Source organism: Daucus carota, chromosome 1 (genome assembly GCF_001625215.2).
Source record: "Daucus carota subsp. sativus chromosome 1, DH1 v3.0, whole genome shotgun sequence".
Lineage (NCBI taxonomy): Eukaryota > Viridiplantae > Streptophyta > Magnoliopsida > Apiales > Apiaceae > Daucus > Daucus carota.
Window position 1 is genome coordinate 2,920,589 of NC_030381.2, and position 24,727 is coordinate 2,945,315.

The 24,727-nt window shown below is 35.1% G+C and overlaps 4 protein-coding genes and 1 long non-coding RNA gene across 6 annotated transcripts; all 5 read right to left on the reverse strand.

Annotated features, from left to right (window-relative positions):
* Positions 1-620: 620 nt before the first annotated feature.
* On the reverse strand, positions 621-3,740 carry LOC108201929 (ubiquitin C-terminal hydrolase 22). The gene is made up of 3 exons (XM_017370274.2): positions 2,668-3,740; positions 1,925-2,043; positions 621-1,709 (listed from the first exon to the last, which is right to left on the reverse strand). Exons 1-3 carry the CDS (start codon positions 3,441-3,443, stop codon positions 931-933), a joined length of 1,674 nt encoding a protein of 557 aa, XP_017225763.1. The 5' UTR covers positions 3,444-3,740; the 3' UTR covers positions 621-930.
* Positions 3,741-4,536: 796 nt separating this feature from the next.
* Positions 4,537-10,059, reverse strand: LOC108201943 (monogalactosyldiacylglycerol synthase, chloroplastic). 2 transcript variants are annotated; one of them, XM_017370289.2, is made up of 8 exons: positions 9,422-10,059; positions 9,160-9,332; positions 8,221-8,382; positions 7,997-8,138; positions 6,437-6,661; positions 5,960-6,022; positions 5,785-5,859; positions 4,537-5,049 (listed from the first exon to the last, which is right to left on the reverse strand). In XM_017370289.2, the coding sequence occupies exons 1-8, from the start codon at positions 9,902-9,904 to the stop codon at positions 4,816-4,818; spliced, it is 1,557 nt and encodes a 518-aa protein (XP_017225778.1). In that variant the 5' UTR covers positions 9,905-10,059; the 3' UTR covers positions 4,537-4,815. The 2 variants fall into 2 exon arrangements, with proteins under 2 accessions (XP_017225778.1, XP_063946278.1); XM_064090208.1 differs by having other exon boundaries at positions 9,160-9,345; positions 9,422-9,426.
* Positions 10,060-10,801: 742 nt separating this feature from the next.
* LOC108197062 (uncharacterized) lies at positions 10,802-12,971 on the reverse strand. Its single transcript, XM_017364554.2, has 3 exons — positions 12,832-12,971; positions 12,211-12,255; positions 10,802-12,076 (listed from the first exon to the last, which is right to left on the reverse strand). The coding sequence occupies exons 2-3, from the start codon at positions 12,216-12,218 to the stop codon at positions 11,023-11,025; spliced, it is 1,062 nt and encodes a 353-aa protein (XP_017220043.1). The 5' UTR covers positions 12,219-12,255; positions 12,832-12,971; the 3' UTR covers positions 10,802-11,022.
* A 4,085-nt stretch (positions 12,972-17,056) lies between these two features.
* Positions 17,057-18,546, reverse strand: LOC108202214 (uncharacterized). Its single transcript, XR_010290231.1, has 4 exons — positions 17,861-18,546; positions 17,618-17,758; positions 17,380-17,474; positions 17,057-17,239 (listed from the first exon to the last, which is right to left on the reverse strand). It is a non-coding gene; the product is annotated as an uncharacterized LOC108202214 (long non-coding RNA).
* Positions 18,547-20,933: 2,387 nt separating this feature from the next.
* LOC108193346 (uncharacterized) lies at positions 20,934-24,324 on the reverse strand. Its single transcript, XM_017359954.2, has 2 exons — positions 22,411-24,324; positions 20,934-22,275 (listed from the first exon to the last, which is right to left on the reverse strand). The coding sequence occupies exons 1-2, from the start codon at positions 22,692-22,694 to the stop codon at positions 21,216-21,218; spliced, it is 1,344 nt and encodes a 447-aa protein (XP_017215443.1). The 5' UTR covers positions 22,695-24,324; the 3' UTR covers positions 20,934-21,215.
* Positions 24,325-24,727: the final 403 nt, after the last annotated feature.

Sequence of the window (24,727 nt, forward strand, 5' to 3'; positions counted from 1 at the left end):
TTAAATTCATGGGATGATAATGTTTGATAAACAATGGAGCAGCTGTAAAGTGAAATGAGGTTTTTGTGAGTGACCCAAGTGGCCAACAAGTTATTATTGTATCATAGTACAATGTTATTCATTTCCACTAAACTGCGCATGCAGCATTAGTACATTTGGTTCAACCGAGCCTATGTTAAAACATCGGTGAATTTTGAAGATCAGCCGGGACTGAAAATCGAGAAATCTATATAATTTCCGAGACCATGTTTATCTTCTGACATAACCATGAAAAAGCACCTGCATAATAAGACGCGCAATCTGTCGACTAGAGCATCGTATTCCTGGGATTAAAGGATTGAAGGCATCTGAGAATCTTAGCAATTGGATGAGGCATGTGTACAAGATTTCCGGGAACTTTTTATCATAATAAGCTATGTATTTTGTTGATAACTTGGGTTTTCGGCTTTCTCTAAACAAAATATCATGGTTAATGAGTCTGGTTAACGGGAATTGGGACCTCCCTCAAACTCACATGTTGATAAGTTGCTGATTCTTTAATGTCAGAGTGCTGATTTTAACTTGTCTTCAATCATTCAAATCAAGCCACTAACAAAATCTTGAAACAATAAACTCAGGAGTCAAGTCAATTGCTGTTATAAATTTATCTTCAGAATAAGCCTTGATTGCACCATTGAACAATGATGAAGTAACAAACCTGAAAAACACTGTATTTTAAGCTTTTACAGTTAAGTTAGTTGCCAATCAAAGGAATCGCTTATAAATTATTAAAAGAAAGCTGCAATTCTCAAAACATTAAACCTTGATCCACTACCGAGAACAAATGGAGGGCCTTTTCCTTTTAATCAAAGATTCTTCAAATGCAGCCACCATACTTTCAGGTTCGACTCAGTTTCACTTGAAACAGCTCCCTCCAGTCTAGCATTAAAATTAGCAACAACCGGAAATTGGAACAAATTTGTCCCCGCGAGGAGACAAAGGCAAGCAACCTACATCCTCGACTGATTTTGTGCAAAGAGTTTTTTGAACGTAAAATACCAAATATGTCTGTAAAGATCTGACCACCTCTTCATCAACTTCGGTTATCCAAGCATCATCACATTTGTACCAGTGACTCTTCAATCGTAAATAAGTCACATAGTGACCAGATTCTAGCATCCCAGAATGTGTAACCACGGCAAAAACATCAAACTTGGTGGAAAGATCCGACTCATCACCCTCAAACGCAAAGATTCTGTTTCCAAACCTTTTCCTCACAACTGAAGATGATAAGTATGGGGTCATGTCTAGAGAGAACGGGAACTGCAAATGGCGGTCAATTTTTTTGGACATTTTTCTAACAAAAGAATGTTCAAACCTTTTTATATGCAAACACAAAACCAATGGGAGTTTTCTGATGGACATTTGTTTCACCGACTCACGCCTTTCTTGACAACCCTGGCAAAACAGTTTCTGGTCTGAGCCCAATTTCTCAGGCCTTGTGAAGAGATCCAAGCAGCCCCCAAGAGTCGAAGATGCAGTACACTCAGTTGGCTTGCTTACCTTGTTGGGCAAATCTCTATTAGAGCAGGAGCTTGTGTTCAAATCAAGCGAAATGTCCATGCATGGATCGTAAGTTGTCGAAGTGAATCCGCACGTTGTACAAGTGACATCTGATCTCAGAAGGCCAGAGAACACTCTATGAGCTATACAATGGCAATTCACATTATCTGCGTGAAAGCAGATGTTTTCCTTTTCAGTAAAGAAATTAAATGGAAACCATAATACGCATACTCAAAAATCAATTCTCCAGGCCATCAAATTTTGAAGTAAGCAGCATTTGCTTAATTGTTTCCTTCAACATGTAATTTCAACAAAAGATATCTACTTGATCATCCCTCTAGCCCACACATTCCTCAAAAATATTTTGGAATGCCATAATTACCTTTATTTGGATATTTTGTTTTCACTTCTTTCTCATGGATCCTGTCCAGCATTGAGATGAGGAATTCGTGAGCATCCTGCTGCTCATAACTAGCAAGATTCTCTGATATCTGCCACCAACTGCAATAGTAAACAAAAACATTAAGTAAAAATGCAATGACATTCCAGCAAGTACACAAAGTGGCATATGATTACTATGATGAACTTATGAAGTAAGAAATTTGGAAATTTGATCAACAGTAATAAACTCCTTCAAGGATTACAAACTGATATCAATCACCAATCTGGTGATTCAAAAAGGTATACATGCACCTTAAAACAGGCCAAGTCTCTTATTATGCAAAATTACTCAACTGAGGATTTTTGCACAAATTAAATTATTGGAACAGGTGAGATCCCCTGGCTGATCCCAAACTTGGAAGTAGTTAGTATTCTTTGACTAGGATTCTACGAGTAAGAGTACTTGTAACTCCTAAATGGTACAACTATCTGGTCCATACAACTAGTAGCCACTTAATATTATAAACAAAACATGGTATATTAAAATCTCCTCAGTCCTGCCCCTTGAGTCATTGAACAAACACAAAACGGTGATTGGATTACTAAAGAGATTTTTCAATTCAATGTAAAAGCTGACACAAAGTTTTCACCGGATAGAGTAATCATAACCGAATGCATAGCAAAGCCACACTCATATAGTGCATATCTCAAGTCGAAACACATCAGCTGCATATAATGGCAAACCTGGAAAGAAACTGTGCTGGACTATATGGACTCCTGTCACCAGAAAAGGCCGCAGAAAATATAACATCCATATCGCAAGGCAAACACAATTTATCAGATGACCTTTTCCGACAAGCTTCACGATTATGCTGATCACTAAGGAAATAATTCCTCAAAGGAGGAGCATGAAGCAATGCTTGCAACACAGAATTCATAAAACAAGTATTACCCAAATTATTCAAACCCCTCAAACCCAAAGGAAAACACGACTTTGACCTCCGATCATTGTCCCAAACCAACTTCTTATCATTCCTCAAAAACAAATCCACCCCAAAATCCAATCTTTTCCGCTTACTATACCTCAACTCACCCCCCACCACACCATTACTCCCATTTCTCAATCCCAACCCATACTTACACATCACAGCCTTATCGAAATCAGGATCATAAACCTGATCACAACAAGAAAAGCAATAAAGCTCAGCCCTTTCTACATCCACAGCAATCTCATGACCATATTCAGATTGAGTATGCAAAAGGGCATGATTTGATTCATCAAACAAAGAACAAGAAACTTCCAAACAGATCAAACATACATACAATCTACCTTTACTCCCACAACAAAAACCACATCTGGGTATTTCTGATCTAGCATTTTTAATCACTTTTCCACTATAAAAACCACTTTTTATGTAACTTTGAATCACATTATAACCAGTAATACCATTCTTGATCTTATACTCAACAAGATGCCTACAAGGCTTGGGAGTTATATACAAAAGATCCCTTTGGGACATATCCAATAAAGATCAAAACTTTTCTATCAAAACACACACAATTACACACGCAAAGCACTAAAATCAACTACACAAACACATATAGATACAAAAACATAAAAATCAAGAAATCAAGAAACCAAAAAATTAAAAAAAAAACAACTAAAATTAATGATCTTTGAGGTGAAAAACAGGGTTGATTTGTGATCTTTTGAAATGGGTATTTTTAAATTGAGGTGATTTGACTAAAAATTCAAGAAAAATGAGAAAAAAATGGAAGTAAAGAGATGAAGAAGAGGAGGCGGCAGAGACGGTGGTGCTATGTTCCTGTGCGGTGAGGAACATTTTATGTTTTTGTTGTTTAGATAGTGGAAAATTATGAACCGTTGATTACGTTAAGTGGGAATAAAATATGTGATCGTAGCCGTAGATATGGTCAATGGGAAAGTTCTCGTGCACCGTAAAGGGAATACAACACTTGATGGATTTTTATTCTAAGATTATGAAGTGAGTTATCTTAGTGAATTGTATTTCATATATTTTTCTATATATATTGTTATTGAGATAAAATTGAATAATTGCAGAAAATATAGATATTGATAATATTTTTTTTGTTATTTTGCTGTGAATTGATTTTATTTTATTTATCAAAGTTTCGTATATCATAGGATGACGATCAAGAGAATTAATTTGAAGCAAAATTCATATTTCAATTCTCATACGATAACAATGTCATGATTGAGATGATGATAATTGATGTTAAAGAGTTTTAAGATGTTTGTTATTTATTTGTGATTTGATCTTTGCTCTATTCATTAAAATTTCATATATGATTGGAATGATGATCGAGGAACGGAAATGTCATGTCTCAACCCTCGTATCATAACAATTTCATATATTGTTGGATGATGATCATGGATTTAATATGACGAAAAATTCATATCTCATTGCTCCGTCAGGTTTTCGCCCGTTGCGGAAAACTCTCATATGATAACACTAATCAGGCTTTTGCCCATTGCGGAAAACTCTCATATGATAACAATTATCATATTGATGGGTATTACCATTATCACAATCGAAGACGCTGACAACAACTGATTGAGCAGGTTTCAAATTTAATTAAAACGAGTATAAAGATAGAACAAATTCTATCTTACTAATTTTTTACTGCTAAACTGAATAGAGAGTTGTGTTATCAGTACAATTTGACTCGTGTACTATCTCTATAGTTCTTTCCCACATGAGAATTACAGCTTTGGGAAATACTCATCAAAACTAGTCTCTATTCTTTGTTTACGATGATCAACATTAAACATGTTGCAATTGGCGAAAAACATTTCTCTGGCAATGGATTATTAACATCAGTTGAAGTCGGAAATAAAGAAAAATGGTTCTAGGTTAACGAGTACTGAGGCACAGGTCTTTTCTGTCTCACTAGCTCGTCCATGTCGTGCACAATTTTAAATACTGCATCCGGCCGTGCTAGTCTCAATGCGTTTTGCGACATAGCATGAAGCTCATCTGCTTTTGGACCAAACCACTGGGAGACAATAGAAGCTATCTGTTTTGGGGATTTTGAAAATTTCCCACATCCATTCTCCACCACGTATGGTACGTTGCCAACTTCCTGCAACACGAGCATTTTACTGAGGTGGGGAGCCATTTATGAGCAATGTACAACTTTGTGGAGCTTACAAAATGAATACATGTACAACAACGTAGTATACAACTACGTGTATTCACTACAAGGGTAAATTTCCACAGTTAACGTAGAATTTTAATATCACACTTGATTTTACTTTAAGCTCACACATAATTTTCTGAAAAGAAAATTCTTATTTCTTTAAATATGTTTGATGCTCTAGATACAGGTTTACTCTTTGAAGTTATTGTTGAGGGGATAAATACCAAAGTCATTACTCATGTGGTATAAATGAGTCAAATTAGTCATTCACTACAAAAGTCATTAAAAATTAAGATTTTATATTTATTTAGTCACTAACTGATGGTTTACTTGAGACAAATTTTTGAATTAGTGACCAAATTGAACTTTTGTAATCAGTGACTAATTTGATACATTTGGACAAAACGAGTGATGACTTTGATGTTTATCCCTAAAGCCCCCTTAGAGACAAAGACTCCAGTTCAGAAGTCTTTGTTCATTTAGACTTGCAGCTCCAACATACTGGTTTTTAAGTTTATAAAATTGTGTAGGTAAATGCACTGGTTTGTTACTTTAAGCAGTGCTTTTAAAATGCATTTTCAAGACAAAAACAGATTTTGGAGATAGATTAAATTCTAACAGCAGGTATATAACCGCAACTTTGAAACAGACGTACAAGTGCTCAAGTTAGAAAAAAACCTGTCCGGCAATGTAACCGTTTAAAATAATGGGGAGACCTCTAATCATAGCTTCAGCGATAGTCCCCGGACCAGCCTATAGGAAAATATATTATTACAAGAAGAGCAATGATTTGTTACGAATAAAGAACACACCAAAGAATCATGAATATACATAAGAACACTGGAAAGTGTACCTTAGTAATTATACAATCACAAGCCTCCATGCACTCCTCCATTTTAGTGACAAATCCCTTAACCTATAAATTTAAAAAAATAATAAAATTCTTTAAACATTAACAAGTTTCCAATGAGTAATCTGTGCACCTAAGGAAGAGTAAAGACCAAAAGAAGACAGACATGCAAAAATAGAAAACCCTATAAGGCTATAACAAGTCATGTGTATCAAATATTATTTACACATCTACAAGGAGCCCCAACAACTTGTAGGTATAGAGCACAAAAATGTTTAGACAACTAAACAAATAATAGAAGAGGATGAACAAGATGTAGTCCAACGAGAAACCTAAAATGCAGCCATAAAAGCATAATGAGAAATAAGGAAGACAAACATTTAGAATTTCTGACATATTAAAATAATACGAACAGTAGCCATGGAGTAAATCACTACTAGGCAAACTCTTTGACCATCATCTATAAGATGTTGTATATACCTGAACCGGAATCTTCCAATCAATTGACTGCAATCTGCTAGCTAGCTTTTTGTTGCGACCGCATATCACAAGGACCTGACCTACAGGACCTCCACGATTTTCATCATACAATGCATTACCAAGTGCCTTTGCAGTGGCCTCGATGGGACCCATCCCTTCCCCACCACCCATTAGCAACACAGCAGGTAGATCCTCATCCATTCCGAGGTCTTTTCTTAGTTCTACCTATTATAACAAAGAAAGGAAAGAATTTCAGAACTCTCAGGCTAACGATGTTTAATATACAAGGATGAAATATAGTTACAAGTTTCAACATTTGTAAAAATGTTCGGTTAAAAGGCAGCTTATTAGATGCAAAAGGGGTTACATTTAAGGAGTTCCATCTAACAGGAGATGCATACACAAAAAATTGAGACACTAACAATTGGCTAAGATATGGTTAGCATAATTAATCAATTATACCCCAACAATAATTAATCTCAAGCGCTACTCTGCGGCTCATTATTATATTGTCAGTGTTGCTACACAATACTGCTGTGGTGTTGACTTGTTGCTGATAATAACATTGGTGTTGACTTGTTGCTGATAATAACATCCCACTTAATGTCCAATATCATAAAGCTGAGTTGCCAGTATTTAAAGGCAATCATATTTAAAATTGTGTAATGGATTTTCTCTCTAAAAAGCACACTGGTGAGGACTTGCTTTTTATTCTTATTTTAACATGTTTACTATACAACCTTCTACATCTGTGAATTCAACTAAAACTCTTCTGTTTTCTATAACTGACCATCACACCACATTACATGGTTCCAATTGTATCAGCTGAGCCCCAAGTCACACACACTCGATCCAAAGCTTAGTCAAATGAAAGCCACATGAACCAGTTGAAAGCTCAATCCGGTACCCACATTCATATAGGCACAAGTCCTAACTACTCCAAATTGCAAAATCCAACCTCCAATGTACATATACAGATAGCAAATACTTTCTCTAAGAAGTGACAATAATGTAAAAGAATCTGATGGTTGGAAAAAAAAAAAAGAACGGACTTTGACAGATTTTTTAAGAATTAGGTAATTTTACTTCAGAAAGAAGTCAGTGCTCAAGTTTGTGAATGAAGTTGAGTTTTGGAGAGAATAAAAAATTTCAGAGTCTATTAATAAGCATTGTTTTCATTTGTGACTTTCTAGTTATTGTTCATCAATTAAACTAGTACAACTCGGTCATATCTATATTTATATAGTACTTGAAAACCATGCATAAACTCTAGTTTGTTCATTTTTGTTAGTTCCTCTATCAACTTAGTCAAAAGTTTTTTTTATCAAAGATACTACTGCTACTGACCTGACATTTTCACATCTGAAATGCAAGCTATATCATGATCCCGTCCGAACAATCTAACTTCCCTTGATAATTGTTACATAATACACACATGAGACATTACTGTACAGTTCGTTCAGGTGTAAGATCATATAAACAGCTAACAAAATTTTAGAATAAAAAGTTGATGATATCTGCAATTTAAATAAAAATATTCAACTGCTAAGAAAGGCAAACCTTTGGGCGAACAGGCTTAACAAATGAAGGTCTAACAGGAAGGCCATAAACTTTAATCTGAGAAGATTGAAGACCAGCCTTTAGTGCCCTTTTCACCACCTCATCAGTTGGACAATAGCATCTCGTTACTAGCTTATGGAACCTATACATGAATAAGCACATACAACATTAAATTTATCCAAAAGGTACTAGAAGAAGTAAGCCAGATGTTCTGCAAAGAATACCATGTAGGATGGCAGGTGCTTAAATCCGTTATCACAGTAGTAAACACTATCTTATCAAGGAGACCCCTTGACCTCAAGATACGAAGTGGAACATGCTGCATTAAGGGATGTACGCTAATTATTATATCAGGCTGGTATTTCATCAAACCTCTGGCAACCTCTCTGCAAAGTTGAGTACAAGAAGACAAATAAATATTCACTCCCTTGAGTAGCTAATTAGCACATAATGCATAAATTCAAATAGCACCTGTTGATTAAATTTATATCATGCAAGGAAAAGTAACAGGATGACAGTGAAAAAAGAAAAGAAAACAGGATAACAAGTAGGAGACAGGACACGAGCTGACTTCGTAATCATACAGAAAACCAGACTCATGATTTATTTGCATTTATATAAAAAATATGTTTAAATAAAGAAATCAAGAGGATAAAGAGTAAAGACTTCTATTAGAAGATAATCAAGAGGATAAATCTGAAACAAAGACGATGAGAAACAATTTTGTTTAGAGGGCCCAGACTCTCTTTTGCCTGGGGGGCAACAACCTTGAGTTTCTACTTTCTACTCGAAAGTAAAAATCGTAAAGCTTTAATTTGCTGGATTATCTACTTATGTGAGACTAGAACAAAACGACAGGTAGCTTCAACAATTATAATGAGTGCAGAGTTGACATTGGCTATTATTAATAAATGCACACACTGACTATAATGTTAAGCCTCGCACACACATGTGCATTCATAAATTTGTCCAGTACAGGTGCTTAAAAAAAACTGGGATTGTTGGACACTAATAAATACTGTAACCTACCCAAGAGAATTTATTCCAGATAGAGGCTCTTCAATCAAATATATATAAAATCAGCAGAAATCTAGTCTCCCGCATAGGAACATGTACACAAGCAGACATTGTAATAGCTAAGAAGTAACAGGACATGACCCTACCGGGCGATAAATGCTGATGTTGCTGCAAAATTGGATTGATGGATCACCTTAGGAGCTGAAGCATAGTACGTCACTCTCCATAAAGACCCATGTTTTACCAAGAAATTATAGCTCCGTGGCAATTGATTGAAGGGCCAAGGAGTATGATCGGTCCACAAATCAGTCACAAACACCTGCATATACACACTTCAAATTTTATAATCAAGAAATGCGCCATCAATCAGTATTTCAATCATAATCTAAACTATGTATCACAACTAACCTGATACTCATCCCCGAATTCTTCATAAAATGCAGCCTTAATCGCTTCCGCAGAAGCCCGATGACCCCCACCAGTATCACTCATCAAAATCAGAACTTTCTTCCTATTTTTCGACACAACGCCATCCAAAGGCACCCCCTCATCCTCAACACCACCAAACCCATTCCCCCCAAACCCATTACTATCCTCACAACTACTCAACCCAACTGAAGCAAACCCAATTGGAATCCTCTCACAATGAAACCTAACAACCCTATTAAACTGACTCAAAAAATCTCGAAAATTCGAAACACCCTTATCACTAACCCTCAATAAGGACTTAACTCCCACCCTTTTCCCATCAACACAAGCAAAATTAGACAAAACTGGTGAACACCCATTTGAATTCAGACAAGTAAACTTGGAATTAACAGCAAAATCAGCTAGTTTATAGATCAAACTCAAGGCAAAGTTGGGTTCTTGACTTACAGTAGAAGGCTGCATAGTGAAAATCTAAAACAACCCAAGTGAAAAAGACAGGTGAAAGTGAGTTTGGACAGCAGGTAGTGAGTGGAAAGAGTGTTTTGCAACCACATGGGGAGGATTTGAGGGAGAAACAAGATGATTGCACGCACATTACATGAAAGTTAGTTGTAGTGACTTTTTTGTTTTCAATACGCTAAAAGTTACTCCCTCCATCCCATTTTAAGTGTCCACTTTGCAAATTTCACACATCTTAAGAAACAATTAATGTAATGTTTTTATCATTATCTTCACACACCTATTCATCTTGTTTTTATAAATATTAATTACGTGTAACACCACTCCTACTATGTATTTGACCTTTCTTCATATTGGAATAGTTGGTTGTATTTAATACTGTATTGGAACTAGTAAAAACTTGCATGGGTTAAAGAGTATGACACATATTTTGGGATTTTTTTTTTTGGCAAAGTGGACACTTAAAATGGGATGGAGGGAGTACTTTTTTGTTTTGATGTTTTTATCCTCTAATTTTTGAAAATAAATATTTTTTGTTAGGAAAGATTAAATATGGATATTTGATTTTAAAAATAATTTATAAATATGAAAATTTTATTTAAAACAAGCAGATAAGTTAAGTACGCTGAAACATGGTCGTTGTGTTATTAATTTATGTTTTTGAAATTTAATATTTAGGATTGTTGGTTATTTAAACTTTAATTTTTTTATTAATTTATATTTTTGAAATTTGAGTTAAGAAAATATATTTTATAATTTTGAAAGATAATTTATACTTTCTTTATTCAGGTGACTTATACGTATAGTTTGAATGTTGACCCATATTTTAATACTTTTATAAAATATATTTTTATATTTTATTTTAAACAAAATAAAATAAAATATGAAAATATAAAAATATATTTTATAAGAGTACAATATGTTTTCAACACAAATATGGTAATTAAGACCATTGTTTTGAGGAGCAAGAACATAGTTGATAATTTTTGCATTCCAAAGAAAAAAATATAGCCAAAGGCCTTTTATTCTAGTGCAATGCTCCATCAGGCTTTGCAATAAGACACTTTCATTCTTCATTACATTTGACACAAGTGCAGCATCTGATTTGAAGTCTGATTTCATCAACAACGCACATGAACCATAAATTCGCATTCTGAACATTCGAGGACTATCCAGCCGGGTGCATCTATACCACACTTGTCGCATTTCCTCTTCTTTTTATTCACGGCCAATGTCAGGCCGTGTGAGTGAGGATGTGAGTCGGTATGAATGTTGGTGGCACCAAGCTTGATATTGGAGAGCCAGGAATCAGGATCAATACAGAAAGTATCAAATGATAGATCACAAACATTGCAGTGATAGAACCAAGTGTTTGGGTCTATCTGCTCGGAACAGAGTTCACACTCGAATTCATGAGGATGATCAGGTACATTGTTGAGCGACAGAATCAGGTCCAGAGTATGAGGATCCCATCGATGATTCACCCGACGTGGCCTTAACGCACACCATATATGTATGTAGAATTCGCATCTTTCACATCCATACATCATAATTTCTCTGTCTGTTAAAAGTTCAGAACGACATGCTTTGCAAATATAATCATCTGGATATGGTAATTGCTTAAGAGGATGACGATGAGATTCATGTTTGATTATTCTGGGTAACGAAGCACACCCGATATCAAAACAGGCTGTTTCATTGCGCATGAAAATCCCATTACCAAGATGACTGCAACCCTGGCAATAAATTATTTGTTCGTTATCTACTTGTACTCCCCACAGCTTGCCTGCTAGATGATGCTCAATCTCTTCTGGAAATAGGGCGCATGATTTGTGGAGAAAAAATTTGCATAAATTGCATTCGTAGGATATATCATCAACCAAAGATATAGGTTTAGTGCACCCGTCACAGATTAGCAATTCAGTTTCTGCTAATTTATGTTTCAAGTTAGAGGTTGAAGTTGTTGCGTTCTTGTTTCTAAGTGTCAGCGGGTGTTTATGAGTCCAATGGTTGATATAAGGTAAAGGTTCCGCATTGGCAGAGTCATGCAGGAGGGAATTTGCTGCCTTGATGATACATTGTTGCATCGTTTCGTGCAGTGATGCTTGATCATGCACTGGGAAGTGCATCAAACTGGACTCTCCGCAATCTGCTTCATCATCAATATCACTTTCGCTATTCCAGAAAAAAGAATCAAACCCAATCAGAATAATCCCAAGTTAAACAACAATTTAAGAAAATCAAAAGTTTATTTAATAAGTAATCAGTATAAGAGATATGAGAAATACTGAGAGAAATGGTTAATCAACCTCAACATTTCTGTCAGTGAAGCACATTTCACGTGAGCAAAAAACCTGCAATTTGCACAATAATAAACCCATTTGTTGAGATTTACAACTTCATCACAGATGCTGCAGAAACCGGTGAATTGACTATATTCTTGGGGAACAGAGTAGTACAAGATGAGAGTGTGTTCGGTGTGAAATTTACTTTGGTAGGTAATGGGTGCATTGGCACAACTCTTGTGCATCCAGAAACAACATTTGGTACATATATAAGACAAGTCTGTAGCCGTCGTGTTACAAGCATGACACAGGAAAAACGCTGGAGTTTGGACTAAGGTTAACGGATGATTGTGACCTGGATGACAAAGGTTACGGTCCTCTAGAGATTTAAGTTCGGATTTTACACAATTCAGACAAACAAAGAAATCCAGACTATCAGAACCATAGATAAAGCCCTGAGAATAGCCACGACAAGCATGACAATGATCAAACAATTTTTTTCTATATGGACGCGAAAGGAGGCTTAGAGGGCATTGTGGCTTCATTGAGTGTGTAAACGTCGAGGGCAACTCAGAACAAGTTTTATGCATAAAGAAATTACCACAATCAAATGATGGACAGCCATCAATAAGGAAAGTTTTGCACCTATAAAACGCGTCTAGGACTCTGTTTATCGGCAATTTGCACCCTGCACATACTACATCTTTACTGACAACATGCTCAGCTTCATTTAGAATCAGCTCATGCTCATGAAAAAAATGTTCTAGTTCACCCACCTGTGTCCGGAACTAAAAAAAAAAAGAGAAAGATAAGATTACTAGAGAGGGAGCAAGAATATGAAAAGGAAGACAAATATTTTAGAAAGCACACACGAGGTCAAGTCTAAGATGTCGTGAACACTTACGATGAATCCCTATTTATAGTGGTCCGGAAAGGCAAGAGTATCGAAGCTTTAATACAGCCACTGCACCCAAAGGATCTTTATCTATGTATTTCTTCTATTCAAAACCAGACATTGCTGAACTGTGAAGCAATATACATGATTTTGGAATTTAAAAGAAAACTAGCGTAAAAGCCCGTGCAAGGCACGGGCCTATTATATAACTAACATATACTTTCGAGTTTCAAATATCAATATTTTACGATTTAGCACGTGCTTATTAAAAAAATTCAGCAATTTCTTGTCTTTATTTTATAGTATGCCTGTGTCAGAAAGCGCTACTAACCATCCAAATACATCTCCATGTAAAGACAGAACTTTCTTCGGGGTTTTTTCAAGTTAAAATCTGACGTAAAAGTGAAGGCAACAACATAATTTCGAATAAGTCCACACATTTTGTGGTTACCCAGATTGAGTTTAAACACAAACTCCTTCCCTTCCTGTAAATGTTCAAGCATAGAATAAGAAGATAGACTCATCCCTTTGAGAGTTTCTTTTGACTGGCGCATTATGTAAACATTCAATATACGAGTTGAACACAAGCAAGTTGAAGGAGACGCCCTTGTCTTGCACATCGAGATCCAAAACCCTGAGACATAATATAGTTTAAAAATTAAATCTGAATGAGTAGAAGTGAAGATCATATATATGGTGAAAAATAACAATCAAGGGGGTCAAACAATGCAAGTGCAAGTCCCAATAGGTCGAAAATTTCACCGACTTGAATGCATATTATTCAAATCAGCCCCGTAGATTTTTTTTAAATGGAAAAATCGTGGACATATCGTGCTTATATTGTTTTATAGGTCTTAGTATCAGAAAAATAGGAATACTAATAATTAGGAAAGCATGAGCAATTGTGAGTTATTCGAGTAGAACTCTTATCTTAATTAAACCCTTTAACCACATAAAACTTAAGCTATAACATAACAAAGGAGGTCGTTGAATTTTTTAGGTAAGTAAGATGAAGGCATAGCCATAAACGGCTAAATCATAGTCTAGAGAAGAATCTGCTGAAGTAAAGTTGAAACTTAGGTAAAAGCAATATAAATTTGAAGTAAAAGTTATAAGTAGTCTACAATAAACACTTACAAGTCAGTTAATATTTTGACATTCAATTTTCTACAACCACTTGAGTCTGTTTGAACACAATTTATCCCACAAAATATGTTGGAGCATAAAGCAAAAATGTAGTATTTTTTAGAATTTGTAAGTGGGCAGTCTTGTCCTGTAATACATACCTGACATGATGGTATGGATGTGTATCTTTTTGAAAATATAGTTTTTAGCTCACATAATTCCCCAACTTTTAATCACAGTGTGTAGCAACAACGGAAGTTAGTGGGTCAATAGTTTGATTTTAAATTATGGGAGCAGTTCTGAGCCTCTCATTTCATTATTCATCCCCCATTCTAATCTTTTCTACTTCTATTATACCTAGAGATTAACCATTCTCAATTCCCTGATAGGACTCTTCTCTAAGGACCTTAAACACTGGTATCATATTGACTAATTAACTAATGATTTCTTGCCATGTTCACCTTTGAAACCATGTTATGCATCAAACAATCGGAATAAACCACAAATTCGAGCTGTGTGCCTAAATTTTCTAGTCAAATAGATAACTTTGTCTAACTGCCATTGTATACAATCTCACTTTAAATTTTGGTATCACAGAATAACTGTCATCAAGAGTAAAGAAGAAATTCTTGCAGTTCTAACTATTCTTCTAATTTGAGTCTTTCATTCGATGAGAGATTAAGGTGACATGCTTGATGCATATAGAATATAATAATAATTATTGTATACTTTTATTCACAAAAAAGAGAGTAAAAATAATAACTTCAAACAGACAGTCAATAATGTCCGAAAAACTCAAACGACCTATGAAAAAAACGGGGAGTACCCTGTCTACATTATTTTTCACAGAAGTCTCAAGTTCATTTAAGCTGATCTATGTATAAATTGTTACAGTATAGTAATAAGCTAACCGTTTTTGCTTTGGAGAAGTTAAAACAGAACATTAATGCATCGGAGATATGTTTAAGTGTAAGAACGTTTTTGGCCAAAAGAAGTGAAGGTCAATCTAACAATAACCCAAATGACAAATAAATAATTGCATTCGCAAATGCACATAATAAACAATGACATAAATAGTAATCATTTCTAAAATTATCAACCTGGCCTCAAAAATATGTCGGCATCAGCTTTGACATAGAATTCAGAATCATAAAGTGCATAGGCGGCTTTAAAGAAGGACAACCTAATATAAATGCACAAGCTTTTATGAGTATCAGATTATGTATCCAACTCACCGAGATGAAATTAATGCAAGGACGAATTTATATGGGACTTGCTGTACTCCTCTTTGATATCCAAGAGCATGAAGTCATCAAATTTTGCCACCTCCTTCACGAGTTCTGACACTTTTGCTTTATCTCCTGTTCTACTGATAATAAATATGATGGCCAAGCCAGTGGCTTCTTCCAAGCTGCCAAATCCATTTATAGAAGATGATCATCAAACATACAATAGTGTAAAAAAGAGTGCGCAAAGGAAAAAAATGCTGATTCTTAGTTGCCTTGAGAGTGAGTAAAGAGAAAACTAAGGGATAAAACTCAATATTCTCTGCTTTACTAATCAAATATTTGTAGGACTTATAATGAGCTCGTATTTAATGATCTGATATCACTTAATAATGGAACAAAACATAGTTCACTAACAAATTATCCATTAGATAAAATAAAAAAAGATGCACACAAATGTGAAAATATAGTGCATATTTATAATTGAACTTGCAAGTTTTACATACACATTCGACATTTATAAATTTTTTTCCGCGAAACTTCAGCTCATAATTCACAAAAGAACTCATAAAATCATGTCATCAAAATCTTAAGTTCAAAACTATCCAGCAATAATCAGCTTAACACTCTAATTTTTTTTTAAAAAAAAAAAAACTGCTAGTCATATCCATTGTATCTTCACAGTAATGAACAGACAGACAGAAATTAAGTTGATGAGAATGCCTTTTTATTTTAGCATGAGACAGGCCGTCAAAATGAACACGTAAGTACACGATTTAAGTAGTCCGAAAAGATATTTATATAAATAATCAAATGCTATTGTTTCCAAAATATCCTCGAAGATAGCTGCATTAAAATATAAAGGCTTAGAATGGTTTTAGTCACAACTATGTTGTCTGCCATCATTCTTTTGCATGTAGGCATAAATCACGAGATGGCCTAAAGCAGCATGAAAAAAAACCCAAATCCCCTCTTCTACAAACAGACAATTATAATTTAATAATTAGTGAATTACTAACATGTTTTTTGTTATTTATTACACAAGTGACAAGAAGCCTACTTCGCTCAAATAAAAAAACAGCTTTTCTGTATTTTGCTACACTATGCTCCAAGGAAAATCTTGAAGAAATTAGTGAAATGTGAGCCTCAAAAGTCTGAATTTCGTTTAGTTACGACCACAAAACACTCAATTTACATGACCAAAAGAAATAATATGTTGATAACAGTGACCAACTATATATAATTATTGCTGAAGATTCACCCTTTTCTAAATAGACAAAATAAAGATTTTAAAGATTTGATCTTTGAAACAAAGCTGAGAGCAGATGAGAAACACACCCTTTTGGAATTGGCATAGAGAAGGTCAGGAAAGATGTTGTAGAGATCTTCATCCACAGCCTTGGGTGCCTTTCTTGGTGGAGGAGCATTAGGCACAGGGCTTGGTGACTCTTTCACATCATGCTCATATTCATATTCACACTCACAAACCACCCACCCTTCCTTTTTGCTGTCTTTCACAAGTGGGTAGCCTCCTTTTGCCTGTTCCCCAGATTATTTTTTAACATTGTGTAGATAGGTTTAACCAAAATTTTGAAAGAAAAAGAAAGAAGCATTTATCAAGAAGAATTCACTCTTCTTGGCAAGTACCCACATGCAACAACTCAAGAAATGCACATACCTGTTTAAAATTGCAAAAGAAAAAGTTACTTTCAGGCCGTTGGGACTTGTTCCAGTACGATGGCAATCATAACCTGTCTTCCAATTTTTCCTTCATTTCAGCAGGACACAGCATGCAGCATCCCTGTACCTGTTTTTTATTACTCAAAAATGTATGATTGCTGATAATTATGGAATAAAAAACGCAATTTCTGTTCCAAAGATAAGATATACACTGATATTTTTTTTTTATAATATTTACAAAAAAAGCGACACTATAATATGTCATACCATTGAGTTAGTGCCCAAGATTTTCAGTCTTTGAAAGACTTTTATATTAAACAATATTGTCTGAGGCAGCCCAAGTCATAGGAACTTCTAAATTCCTGAAAGCCAAGATTATAGATGATGATTAGAATGCGACAACTAAATGATAAAAAAAAAAATAAGATGTTCGCAATTGTATAAAGACATGCACATAATAAGTAGAAATTTGACACCAGTATTTTGTAGGTAGAGCACAAGTCACCAGTGACATAGAGATCACGATCTTCAGAGTAGCTGTAACGCAGGAGTCTAGCTTGTCTTGCGACTCAAAGCACTGTGTAAACGGAAGATCATCATTGCAATCCCAGCTCCCAAATACTGGAACATGGCTTTTCTTGAATTCCTGCAATTTTTTCTCAATCAAAATCATATACTAACCACAACAAAATCTAAAAAAAAGATATATGTAAAAATATTATGTTATTACAAGGAAAAAGAAGCATACCCAGAGAGTACAAGTTCATGTTCCGTTGGCTCTTTGCTACTTTGGCTATCATATGTAGTCCTTTGTAGGTGTATCTAATGCAAGAATAAGTTGTTAGTTTTGCCCTTCATTTCTCAAGTCTATCACTCTAGTCATTAGAACAAATATACCACTTGATAATATGTTCTCATGGTCTTAATATTATTCTATTGACTTTTATGTTATAGCTATCCAAAACCAGATTCCAATATGTTGGTGATAGATAACCTGTGAACATACCTCTTCCGGAGTGAGTTGCGGATTCTTTTTAAACATAATTGGTTTACCAACCACCACATGTATTGGTTTGCAGAAAGGTAGATGAGATATGAAACAATGATGTAAGAAAGTTAGCAACAGCTACACACAAGAGAACAAGTTGAGGAAAAAGGGAAAAAATTACACTGTGTGATCCTGCGTATATGTATACATAAGGTCTTAAGAATGCACAAATGAGGCCAGCATCAAAGAAAATAATGAACTATTCCCAGTTTAGAATAAGCAACTTAATACTTGATGAATTCTTTTACCAAATGCACTACATCTATCAAATGTGATGATGCCTAGTTATAGTAATATTTAATTTCTGGTGAAAAGGATGTGAAAAAAGAGAATACATCACTAAATATAATGCAAATTAAATCTTGCAAAAGTAATGGGATTTTTGAACCATACCAATTCGCAGGAACAAATTGTTATTAGGCTTCCACCATTTATTGACTTCAGTCTATAGCAATTTGCGATCCAGAAATTAGCATCAATGAATGTAGAACTGAATAGGAAGGTGAAGACCATATAACAGATGTCTCTTTGACAATCATGAAGTATTAAAATTTAATAGTGCAGACTGAGATGAGAAGATAGGGCAAAAATGTATACCTAACAAAAGCCGAAAGCTGGCACTGTATCACATCCCTTCTCCATAGCTATGCGAACAAATCCCCGTCTTGACTTGAGAAAAGCAACCTTCAATTGAAAAAAAAAATCGAGTTTCACTGTAAAGAAAAACTATGCCTGCCACGTTGTTTCGAGGAACCGTCCTTTGTGAAAAAGGTGCCCCATAAACCCAATTAATATACAAACAAAAAATGAATCTCTTTCTCTAAAACCCAAACCATGACAAAAACCCAACAAAGGAGAGGCAACCCCGAGTTGGGGGCCCCTTGAGAAATTGATAAACGCTGGACCTAAATATATCTTGACTCCTTCACCCACTCAAACTCAAGATTTGTAATCAAACAAACAATATATTCCTGTTTGTCTCTGATTCAATTCAATTAGCAGTGTGTATATCGATTATCTGAGAAACCATACCTAGTTCCCGGCGAGTAGCATTCCGCAGTCGCTTCAGCGTCCCGCGCTCCTCCGTAACTTCTTGTTCAGGCACAGCTTCAGTTTGCTACGCTTTTTTGGGAAACCATCCAGTGAAAAGCCGTGTGTGCCGCGTACATCCAATTGATATACACAGAGATTCCCTTTTTCCTAGAACCCAATCTAGGAGAGGCAAATCAATACAAAACACAATCGCAGTAAGAAATCTATAACTCAAGCTATAACACGAGAGAATACTGGAGCCAAATTAAAGAGAAAACAAACGATAAACATAAAAAAAAACTGGCAGAGCACAGCAAGAAAACGAAGAGTATTCAGTATAACACGCCGAGGGCATTATAGAAAATCTGTGTAAACTAAGGGTATATATGTAATTTCACGGGCATTTTTTTTTCTCTTTTTGCCCCTAGTCCCCTTTTAATATATAGAAGTAGATAGATTTGGTATATTCGAAAATTCATTGACAAGAGAATAAAACTGAATGCTAAGAAACTCCAAACACAAGCAACAACCCGAAAAATTTTATACTAGTTCAGACAAACAAACAAAGAACAATAAGCAGTCATATACAATCAACCGAAAGAATAATTTACAAAACTCGCTTGTTATGATATTCTGATCAAAATCCCAATTGATACCTATCGGATTTTAAATCATAATTTAAAATCCCAATTGAATACTACCAGATTTTGTAGCATGATTTAAAATCCCAATTGAATACCTCAAGATGGATTTCAAACAATCCCAATCGAATACCCTCGAATTTCATGAATGAAAAAAAAATGCTTTAAAATCTCAATCCAAAACAAAAATTCACTCGGTTCAGAAAATAGATATTTTAAGACTTTGAAATCATAGAATACGTAACCAAATATATTTTAACACAATATTTCAAGTTTATTGATAATTTTCAAATTTTGACGCCCCTTGATAGGTAAACTATTTGAGATGTGTCATGGCTACCCTACATTCATCAAATGTAGGGCAGCCAAACATCAATCTCCGTGAGCAAAACATGAACCTGAAATACATCACGAATTTTAAAATATAAAAAAAAAATCATGTTTATACGATTGGTTGATTTCCTACGGGCATGAGTTTGAATCCCTATTTCCTGTTAATGTTAAGTAATCGCTTGTCCTAAAATCGCAAACTTTCAGGGATGAGTTTAATTGGATCATATTATTCATCACCATTTCCTCTCTCAAAATACCAGTTGCTTTAGGTTGTCTAAGCATAAGACCCATTTACACAATAAATACCTCTTTCCACAAAGAAGCTAAACAATCATTTCTTTCGAGTTTTGAAGAAGTAATTTCATTTTTCTCTAACATAGGAGGAAAAAAAAATTCAAATTTAGGCCATGCTGTCACGATGCTTTGAGATTCAACCCTCCGTTGCTTAGATTTGACAAGAAAAAAAAAAAAGCAAAAAAAATACACCTACAAATCAATCCAAATCTTATATTGGGGCCGTTTGGGTGAGCTTAAAATAAGTGCTTCTTGCTTAAAATAAAAAAGTGGAGTAGAAGTGAGAATCAAGTTAAGACTTATAAGTGATTAAAGTGTTTGGGAAATAAGCAAAAGTCCTGAAATAAAAGCTAGCATTCCTGACTTTTAATAAGTACTTCTTGACTTTTTACGCAAACGGTATAAATAAGTGCTTCTAACTTATAAACCAGAAGCCCGGCTTTTAAGCCGGAAACAAACACTTGTGATATGTGTTTGTGAAGTAACACAATGCCAGCATGATGGCATGAATATATTTACTCTCTTGCACAGCCAAGCTGTAGTTAGTAGTAACAACATCATGTATCATGTATTGTATAATAAGTGAAGGTCTTCCGTGTAATATTGAAATATTAGAACTCTTAATGCTATAGAGCGAACTGTTACTAATGCTCAACGAGTTCTAGAGATTCTTCAAGAATGCGGTGGCTACTTCTTTCTGTACATCCTCTGAACCTGAATAATCCAGTAATACAATATCTGATTTTTGCCTCATTTCAATCTTCAATGAAACAATTCTCATGCACTATATATTTGCATGTTGAACATTGGAGAGCCCGCATACCGCGTGCATCTTTACCACATAAATTGCAATTCCTCGTCTTTTTATTGAGAATATATGTGAGGCCGTGTGGATGTGGATGTTTGTCGCTGTAAATGTCGGTAGCACCAAACTTGATATTGGACACCCAATCATCTGGATCAATACAGCTGGTATGAAATGATAGATCGCATACATTGCAGTGATAAAACCAACTGTTGGTGTTTATCTGATCGGGGCAAAATTCACAATGGAAATCATGGGGATGATCAGGTACATTCTTAAGAGACAGGATCAAGTAGAGAGGATGAGGATCCCATCTATGTTTCACCACTTGTGCACTTAACACACACCCTATATGTGTGAAAAAATCACATTTTTCACATCCATACACGATGGTTCTTACCTCTTCAGTTACACGGTAACGCCAACATGCTTTGCAAAGAAAGTCATCTGGAGTCTTTAATTGCTGAAGAGGGTGACGATGACCTTTATGTTTGATTATTCTGGGTAATGAAGCGCACTTGATGTCAAAAGCGTATTCATCATTGTGCATGCAAATCCCATTACCACGAATGCCGCAACCTCTGCATTCAAGAGTATATAGTTCACCTGACATTCGTGCTAGAATTCCCTCCAGATCGCCTGCTAGATGATGCTTAATCCTTTCGGGGAATTGGGAGCATGATCTGTGGAGAAAAAAATTGCATAAACTGCATTCATAGAATACATCAACCAAGGAGATAGGATTCATGCAACCATCACAGATTAGCAATTCAGTTTCTGCTATTTTCGGCTTCAAGTTGAGGGGCAAAGTTTTTGCATTCTTGTTTCCGAGTGCCAGTTGGTGTCCATGGGCCCAATGATTGATATAAGGTGAAGGTTCCCCAGTGGAAGAATTTGCTGCCTTGATGATACATTCTTGCATTGTTTCATGTAGTGATGCTTCATCATGCACTGGGAACTGCATCAAATTAGACTCTCCGCAATCTGCTTCATCATCAATATCACTTTCACTATTCCAAAAGAAAGATTCATATCCAATCAGAATAATTTCAAGTAAAACAACAATGTCAGAAAACTAAATATTTATTAAATAAGTATTCAATATCAAATATATAAGAAATAATAATAGGAGATAGTACATCAACCTCAACAACTCAGTTAATGAAGCACATTTCACGTGAGCAAAAAATCTGCAATTCGCACAAATATAAACCCAGTAGATGGGATTTATATGTTTCTCGCAGATGCTGCAGTAACAGGGATATTCACGATATTGTTGGGGAAGAGAGTAGGTCAAGATGACAGCATGTTCATTGTGAAATTTACTTTGGTAGGTGATTGGTGCATTGGCACAACTCTCGTGCATGTATCCAGAAACGACATGTTGTACAAATATAGGACAAGTCTGTAGCTGTAGTGTTACAAGCATGACACAGGAACAAAGCTGGGCTTTGGACTAAGGTTAATGGGTGATCATGACCCTGATGACACAGGTTACGTTTCTCTAGAGATTTAAGTTCTGACATTACACATTTCAAACAAACAAGAAATTCGGAACTGGCAGAAGACTCAGAACTATACATAAAGTACTGAGAGGCGCTGCCACAAGCATGACAAGCATAAAAGTCTTGCTTTCTATATGGAAGCGCAACGAGGCTTAGAGGCTGTTTTGGGTTCATAGGGTGTGTAAAAGTTGAGGGCAACTCTGAACAAGTTTTATGCATATAGAAACCAACACAAACACTCGATGGACTGCTATCAATAACGGAAGTGTTGCACCTATAAAATGCATCTATGAGTTTGTTGATTGGCTGTTTGCACCCAACACATTCTACATCCTTACCGACAACAGGCTTGACTTCACTTAGTATCAGCTGATGCTCATGAAAAAAAAGTTTCGATTCTGCCATCTATGTTTACAAGAGAGAGATAGAGAGAGACAGAGGGAGATGTATATCTACTAAAGGCAAATATGAATGATTCAACACGACCACTGCACTCTGTTCATATATAGATTAAGATACATAAAACAATCAAGTAGTTAACCCAATCTTCAAGTTTCAAAAAAGAACGAATAATTCAATGATAAGTAAGAATATGTATAAGAATCAAGCAACTGTGCGAACATTCGTGTTCCAGTGCATCACCAAACAAAGAAAGAATCATAAGCAGTCATTTATAATCAACCTAAAGAATAAATGACAAAGAATTGCAGGTTAGGAGATTCTGTGGGAGGTAAAGAAGCCAAACATTCTTTGCTTTTGAGAATCAAGGAAGTGATTCCATTTTGTTTAAGCAAGCTGAGAAGACCCTCTGCTATGATTGCTTCATCAATCAAAACACCCTCTACTTCATACATTTATATTCTTTGTGATACCATTTCATCCCAGAAACATATAAAGACCAGTATGAGTGTGAAGTTTCGGACTATTAAAAATTTATAATTCTCTGTCTCGGACTATGAAAAAAATTATAATTCTTTGTCTCGAACTATGAATTTGGTTCAAATTTATATGTTCTGAAACAACTTTGACATCATCAGTATTCTTATTCTATTGATTTTTATTTTGGACTTCTAATGGTGCTACATGTATGATTTTTAATATTAGCGGGTCTTTTAATTCTATTGAGATCGGATCAATTTTCAATATAATTTCTATAAAAATAAATTTGTAGATATAACAAACATCCCTTATATTACAAAACCACCCATATTTCTGTTATAAATTTTCTTTTAACTATGTGAGTTTTCCTCAGACCCATTAATTACTGAGGAGTTTAGTTGGTTTGATTAAAACTAATAAAAACTGATATTGATTGTTCCATGACAATTTGTGATCGTATTTGTTCATGACATAAATCAAGAACTAAAGTATGATAGGTGCAAGAAACTATAGTGTAGCTTATTAGTGTGGCCAGAGTCATGTAATGAAACAGTTGGAAACGATTAAAAGAGTGAAAATCACGAAGGTTATAAATTATTTAGAGATTTTTTAAAATGCTAAGACTTGTCAAAAGTGACGAAATAATGAATTTAGAAACAAACTTTTAAAAATGGTATAAATCACAAATATTCGAAGTAATTATATGAAACGAAAGACTATAGAAAAGGTATTAATTCATACCTCAAACTCAGATTGTCCAAGACTCCAAGCCAAAGAACCCTAGATCATATTATCCAAGTCAAAGAATCCCAAATCACAATTATTCATCCCCACTAAAAGCAATCCCAACTGAAGCAAACCCTACAGAAATTCTCACACCGAAACATAACAACCCTATAGAATTGAGCAAAAAAAATCTCAAAAACATAAGGGTCAGGTCTCAAACAAACACAAATCAAAATCGAATAGAGTTGCGTGGACTTCCTTATGTAGCATCTCCGAAGTGTGGGCCATTGTTATCACAAGCAAAATATGATCTCAAAGTATCAATTTATAATACGGTTTTGGTGCATTTTCA

Bases quoted from the DNA above. Each gene is read 5' to 3' on its own strand.
- LOC108193346 (XM_017359954.2), bottom strand. From the start codon at position 22,694: ATGCTTGTAACACTACAGCTACAGACTTGTCCTATATTTGTACAACAT. The intron at 22,276-22,410 runs GTTGATGTACTA...CTTTTGGAATAG, and splicing joins TCATTAACTGAGTTGTTGAG to TGAAAGTGATATTGATGATG.
- LOC108201929 (XM_017370274.2), bottom strand. From the start codon at position 3,443: ATGTCCCAAAGGGATCTTTTGTATATAACTCCCAAGCCTTGTAGGCAT. The intron at 2,044-2,667 runs GTTTGCCATTAT...TTACTATTGCAG, and splicing joins CCAGCACAGTTTCTTTCCAG to TTGGTGGCAGATATCAGAGA. The intron at 1,710-1,924 runs GTAATTATGGCA...GCTTTCACGCAG, and splicing joins AACAAAATATCCAAATAAAG to ATAATGTGAATTGCCATTGT.
- LOC108201943 (XM_017370289.2), bottom strand. From the start codon at position 9,904: ATGCAGCCTTCTACTGTAAGTCAAGAACCCAACTTTGCCTTGAGTTTG. The intron at 5,860-5,959 runs GTACACTTTCCA...ATTTTCCTATAG, and splicing joins GTGATTGTATAATTACTAAG to GCTGGTCCGGGGACTATCGC. The intron at 5,050-5,784 runs GTTTTTTTCTAA...CTCGTGTTGCAG, and splicing joins ACGGTTACATTGCCGGACAG to GAAGTTGGCAACGTACCATA.